The 6,953-nt window shown below is 49.1% G+C and overlaps 1 protein-coding gene across 1 annotated transcript in view; it reads left to right on the top strand.

The window, feature by feature from the left end:
- Positions 1–122: 122 nt before the first annotated feature.
- Positions 123–6,953, top strand: part of PPP1R13L (protein phosphatase 1 regulatory subunit 13 like) — a 14,160-nt gene continuing 7,329 nt past the window's right edge. Inside the window, exon 1 of the mRNA XM_027766950.1 lies at positions 123–1,630. Coding sequence (XP_027622751.1) covers positions 1,016–1,630 — 615 coding nt within the window. The 5' untranslated portion in view covers positions 123–1,015. The remainder of the gene's footprint in view (positions 1,631–6,953) is intronic.

The raw sequence follows: 6,953 nt of genomic DNA, 5'->3' as shown, positions 1-6,953 counted from the left end.
AGCCCCAGCCCCAGCCCCAGCCCCAATCCCAGCCGCAGCCCCAGCCCCAGCCTCAACCCCAGCCCCAGCCTTCCCAACAGAGATGAGCCCCTGTGAATGAAGGTGAGTCAGCAATGGGGGCCCGGATGGCTGGGCGAAGGGAGGAGAAACGCCAGGGCACCAGACAGTGGGGGAACCATCAGGATCAGATGCCTCTTTCCAGACACCGGTGCTGCAGAGCTGGGCCACTTGGGCTTGGGGGTTTGCTCAGGAGCCAAGGGTAGCACAGAGGTTAACCATGGACCCTAGAGCTAGGCAGTCTGGTCCTTACTGCGTGACCTTGGGTAAGTCACTTAACCTCTCTGAGCCTCAGTTTTCTTGAGTATAAAAGATAAATGAGCATAGAACCTATCTTATCGGGACATGGCATTAAATCCATATACAGCCCTTGAAATAGGGCCTGAAGCCTAGCAAGCCCTCGGTAGCTAGCATAGTCAGTCACTTTATTAATCATGAGCATTTTTCGGTGTGAGATCCGCGGAGTTAAGCAGAGTGGGTCTGAGCTTCCCACCACTGACTTGCTGTGCAGCTTAGGACAGATTACTTACCCTGCCTGAGCCTCTATCGTCCCTCTGTGCTAGAGATGAGTAATACCCGCCTTGTAGGATTGTGCTGAGAATTCAATGAGATAGAAAGAGATTATTGCTTCCTCGTGTGTTAGAAGCACTGTCAGAGGGGAACGAGACAGAGAGAGGAGACCATCAACTCCAGGATTCCACTCCTCATAGGCGTTTTCTGCCTGAGATGTTAGGGGAACAGAGGAAATTCTTAGGATCTTAGGAAGTCAAATCTGTCATGGTCAGTAGGAGTACAGATTGTGGGGTCAGACAAAACCGAGTTCAAATCCCAACTGTGTGGCTTTGGGCAACTGACTGATCCTTCTGGAGCTTGCAAGTTGGAGGTGAGAATTCAATAGGCATCTAAAACTCCAGGCACATGCTAAGTGCTCGGCAAATGAGAGAGGGCTCATATTTATATGTTATTCATGACCCAGGGAAAGTATAGGCCAGAGAGGGCAAGTAATTTCTCTGAGGCTACACAGCAAATGCAGGTCCTAGAAGTTACGGGAGTGAGCCTTGGGGAGGGTGTTCTGGGGACTCATCCTCTGAGGGGTGTCTTGTTCCTGCTAGGCTCCCCAAAGCTTCCTGTAGAGCTGGAGCCTGAGCCGGAGATAGAAGGGCTGCTGGCACCAGTGCTGGAGGCTGGCGATGCAGAGGAAGGCACCGTGACGCGGCCCCTCAGCCCCACCAGGTTGCAGCCAGCGCTGCCGCCTGAGGCACAGTCGGTGCCCGAGCTGGAGGAGGTGGCACGGGTGCTAGCGGAGATTCCTCGGCCCCTCAAACGCAGGGGCTCCATGGAGCAGAGCCCTGCTGTGGCCCTGCCCCCCACCCACAAGAAGCAGTACCAGCAGATCATCAGCCGCCTCTTCCATCGCCATGGTGGGCCAGGGCCTGGGGGGCCCGAGCCGGAGCTGTCTACCATCACCGAGGGGTCTGAGGCCAGAGCAGGGCCCCCTGCTCCCGCCCCACCTGCTCCCATACCACCCCCAGCCCCACTCCAGAGCAGCCCGCCGGAACAGCCACAGAGCATGGTAAGTGATACAGGGCCAGACTGGGTTGTGTTTGCTAGTTCCGGATCCTGTTGCTGCAATGCCCAAAATACAACGAGAGTTTACTTCTCTTTTGAGTAGCTTGTTGGGGCGGGTAGGCAGCTCCGTGCCATGAGAGCCAGGCACTATCTCCCTAGGGCTCTGCCATGTTTGGGGGTAAGCCTCCCCTCGTGACCCAAGTTGGCTCTCACCTAATCTGCATTCCAGCCAGGAAGGGAGAAGAGAAAGTGCCCCTTTTCTCTGTGCATAGAACCTGCAAATTGCACGCATAACCTTGTGCCATTCTCCTGGCCAAGAACTCTACTGCAAGGGAGGCTGGGAAATGTAGTCTTTTGTCATAGCTGTGTTTGGAAAAGGGGCATCCAGGAGTCTTGGCTACATGGGGACTTTGTTGCACCTTCTCTCCTGCACTCACGCTCTGCCTCAGGCATTCATTCCTTCAGGAATTTCAGAGACTTAGACCTGGAAATGACCAAGCCTTGGCATGATGGCAGCTTAATTCTGGGACGTGGAAAACCTGCCTGCGTCACTGTGTCTCTGCAGAGCAGTCTCTTGTGTCTGCTTTTCCTCTTACTTAGAGTAGGCAGTCCTTGAGGCCATGGGTCTCCTGGGCAAGTGCACCAGCCGCAGAGCTAGGCTCGCCTAGTTGGGGTCCTAGCTCCATACCGTGAATCATCTTTGTAGTCTTGGGCGAGGCACTTACCGTCTCTGGGTGTGAGAATAACAGTACCTACCTCATAAGGTTGTTGGATTAAATATACTAAACTAGTGCTTAGTGGGGCCAGCATGTGGCATGGTGATTAAGGAGAGGAGCTGGATTCCCACATGGCCAACCATAGTTCGAGTCCCAGACCTGGTGGCTTGCTTTCTCACTTTTCCTTTCTCTCTCACTCTGGTCAAATTAAAATAATACAGAAATAAAATTAAAATACATCATTCTTGGGACCAGCAGATGGGATAATGTTTATGTTGCTGGACTCGCACATAGTTGACCACAGTTTGAGTCGTGGACCTGGCAACTTAAAAAACTCACACTGTGCATGTGTGCGTGCCCAAAATCCCAAGGGAGAATGGAGGAGAAGGGATTGCGGCATGGCCATCTCTTATGGGGTGTTATTTCTCGCTTTCTGTTTCTCTGTCTCTCTGGCAAGCGCACATGCCCTATAGCAGAAATCTCTCTTGAAAAAAAAAAATACAAGAGCCAGCAGGTAGCATGATGGTTGAGGGCACTGGATTCCCACGTGGCTGACTATGGTTCAATCCTGGACCTGGCAGCTTGCTTTCTCACTTTCTCTCTCTCTCTCTCATACACACTCTGGCCAAATTAAAAATAAAAAATAAATGAATAAAGTTTAACAAAATAATTCTTTTTAAAAATATATAATTAGGGAACCAGCAGATAGCGTAATGGCTATGTCGCTGGACTCTCATGTAGTTGACCGCAGTTCAAGTCCTGGACCTGATGGATTAAACTCATGCCAGGCGCATGTGCGTGAGTGCCCAAGATCCCGAGAGGAGAATGGAGAAGGGATTGTGCACTTGCCAGACATACAGAGAGAGACAGAGAGACAGAAAGCGAAAAATCAGCCCCCGGGGGGATGGTCACGCTGCAATCCCTTCTCCTCCATTCTCCTCTCAGGATCTTGGGCACGCACGCACACGCGCCTGGCGTGAATTTTAAGCCACCGGGTCCGAGACGCGAACTGCGGTCGACTACGTGGGAGTCCAGCGACATAGCCATTTCGCTAAATGCTGGTCCCAAAAATACATAATTCTTAAAAACAAAACAAATAGTGCTTTGTATAGTGCCTGGGTCATCACTTGTCCTAGTGGTTAAGGGAGTCTCACGTCACCAGTCACACAGTTCGAATCCCAGCCCTGGTAGCTTGAAAAAAATGCCAGGCCCGTGTGCATGTGTGCCCCAAATCCTGACAAGATAGATAAGTGGAGGAGAAGGGATTATGGTATGGCCACGCCCCATTGGGGTGCTTTCTACCTCTCTCTGTCTCTGGCCAACACATGCACCCTCTGGCAATTAATAAAAAAAGAAAAAAGAGTAATGCCTGGCACATAGCTGATAACTACTATTAGTATTACCCTTTTCTTCTCAAAGAATTATTTTATCTAATTTTATTTATTTATTTTAATTTAACTAGAGAGGGACAGAGAGTGAGCGAGAAAGTGAGAAAGCAAAGCCGCCAGGTCCAGGACTTGAACTGCGGTCAGCTATGTGGGAGTCCAGTCCAGCACCCTTAACCACCACGCCACCTGCTGGCCCCAGTGTTACCTTTGATTTTTTTAGTTTGCCAGAGGTCATGCGTGTTCACCAGACAGAGACAGGACAGAAAGAGGGAGAGGTAGAAAGCACCCCCTGGTGGGGACGCAGGATTAGGCCACAATCCCTTTTCCCATCAGTAGCTGGGGCACGCAGGCCCTCATGCTCAGCATGTTTATCAAAGTGCCAGGGCTGGGACCTCAACTGCATGACTGTTTAGGACCTGGCTCCCTTACCACCAGGTCATGGAGCCGGCTCTGTTGTTACCTTTCTTTCTTTCTTTCTTTTATTTTTTTTAAGAATTATTTTATTTGTGCCAGCAGGTGGCATGGTGGATAAAGGTGCATGGCTGACCGCAGTTCAAGTCCTGGACCTGGCAGCTTGCTTTCTCACTTTTCCTTTCTCTCTCCCTCTGTCTCTCTCTGGTCAAATTAAAAAATAATGATAATAATAACAAACTGAATTAAATAAATAATTATTTTATTTAACTTTATTATTATTATTTTAAAATTTGACCAACGAGAGACAGAGAAAAAGAGAAAGTGAAAAAGCAAGCCACCAGGTCCAGGACTTGAACCGTGGTCGGCCATGTGGGAGTCCATTACCTTTACACACTACCTGCCGGTCCCTGCTTCTTTTTTTTTTTTTTTTTTAGTTTGTTATAGAGCACGTGCACTTGCTGGAGAGAGGAGAAAGAAAACGTGAGAAATGATCCCCCACGAGGGACGGCCACGCCGCAGTCCCATCTCCTCCATTCTCCTCTTGGGGTTTTGGCCACGCACTTGCATCTGGTGTGTTTTTCGAGCCACTGGGTCTGGGATTCAAACCATGTAGTCCTCCATGTGGGATCCAGCTGCCTTGCCATCATGCCACCAGAAGTCTTTGTTTATGTATTTCCTCCGTGACAAGCACCCCAGCAGGGTCCCCCATCATAATCCATCCCCAGGCTCAGCCCGGGTCACAGGCACACATCCCTGGCGTGTACAGAGAGGTCAAGACGTGAGGCAGGCCGTTCCCACGTGGGTTCGGCATTCTGGAGTGCTGAGTTAGCAGCGTGTCACCAGCTGGCCCCTGTTACCATTTAACACGGGGCCCCTCTTGTTATCAAAGGGGTGCTCTCTCCTCTCCCTTCTGGTCTTGGCCCAGTTCCTGCGTCTCAGCTGGGAGCAGTCCTGAGCATTAGCATGGGTGGGCAGAGAAGGAGAACAGTTTCCAGAGAAGTGGGGGCCAAGTAGCACCCCAAAATGCCTATTCCCAGCCCCTTCTGAGGGTAGGGCGTGGTTGGTAGGAGTATGGGAATCCACGGCTCATGATCTTGATACTGAGAGGGGAAGAATGACATCTTGAAATTGTGGTGTTGTCCCCTCATGGGATCATCTAGTCTTGGCCACAGAGAAGGTTGAAAAACATCCACGGAATTCAGGAATCCAGCCCTGCTCGTCAGATTCTTGGAACTGTACAATTTTAGAGTCCTTGAGTACTGAGAGTTTGAAGGACAGGATCTTAGAATTACAAAGTTCAGGGGCTGGCAGGTGGTGTGGTGATTAAGGGCACTGGACTCCCACATGGTTGACCGCAGTTCGAGTCCCGGTCTTGGCGGCTTGCTTTCTCACTTTCTCTCTCTCTCTCTCTCACAACTCTCTCACTTTGACCCTCTCTGGTCAGGTTCAAAATAAATAAGTAAATAAAGTTAATAAAACAATTCTTAAAAAAAATAATTACAAAGTTTATATCATGGACCCTGATTATGATTGGTTCTTGAAGTCACCAAAGTTGAAAGTTAATGACTCATAATTTGAATCGTAAGAGTGCAGATAAACGTACTACTCTATTGTGATACAAAATTATATAAAAATAACGCTTTCTATCAAGGAGTACACAAACACCATAGAAAATGTGCATGGGGGGCAGCCAGATGGCATGGGGTGGTTAAGGCAGCTGAATCCCATATGGCCAACTGCATGCTTTGAGTCCTGGATCTGGCAGCTTGAAAAACGCATTGGGTGGGGCCAGCAGGTGGCATAGTGGTTAAAGTGCTGGCTTCTCATGTGGATGACCATGGTTCAAGTCCTGGACCTGGCGACTTGAAATTCATGCTGGGCATGTGTGTGTGCATGTCCAAAATCCTGAGAGGGGAATGGAAGAGAATGGATTGTGGCATGGCCATCCCCCCTGAGGTGATTCCTCACTCCCCTCCTCCCCCCATGAGCATGTGCATCCTATAGCAAACTAAGAAAATAAAGTAAAAATAGGATGGAATTACAGTTCCAGACAGAATTCCATGTTCTCTCCTAGAGGACCATGATTAACATTTTAAGTCTTTACTTCTAGTCTTTTGGAACAAAATTCTAATTATAAAATGTTAAAGTTCTCAGTCGTAGACTCTTGAGATTGCGAAATCCTGGGCCCTCAATAATTTGAACTAGCCCAAAATAACACTTTTGTAATCACAACGTATCGAATTACTCAAATAACCGCATCAGAGAATTGGGGATTCAGTAGTTTCTGAAATCTTTAGGTTCCAGAATCTTGAAATCACTGAAATTCTAGAGACAGCGAAGACTAGAATAACAAACATTGCACGGGCAGATTAGAGTCTTGTAGGAGGGAGAGTGAAAGAAGAAAGCACGGGAATGATCGAAGTGCTCCGATCCCAAACATCTGGGATGAACACCTGGCAACGTTTTGTCACATGTGCTTCACAGCATTTCTTTCTTTTTTATTTTTAAAGAGATTTTTGTGGAGCTGGCAGGCAGTGTGGTGGTTAAGGTGCTGGACATCCACATGGTCAAGCACAGTTCGAGTCCTGGACCTGGCGGATTGCTTTCTTTCCTTCTTTCTTTTTTTTTTGGAGAGATTTTCGCTATAGGGCGTGAGTGCTCGCCAGACAGACAGAGAGACAGAGATAGAAAGCGAGAAATCACCCCCCAGGGGGGATGGCCACGCCGCAATCCCTTCTCCTCCATTCTCCTCTCGGAATCTTGGGCACGCACGCACACGCACCCAGCATGAGTTTTTTAAGCCACTGGG

This window comes from Tupaia chinensis, unplaced genomic scaffold (assembly GCF_000334495.1).
Source record: "Tupaia chinensis unplaced genomic scaffold, TupChi_1.0 Scaffold000067_1, whole genome shotgun sequence".
In the NCBI taxonomy this organism is placed as follows: Eukaryota; Metazoa; Chordata; class Mammalia; order Scandentia; family Tupaiidae; genus Tupaia; species Tupaia belangeri.
Note: the sequence above shows the minus strand (reverse complement) of the source record. Positions and strands in the feature narration are given on the sequence as shown.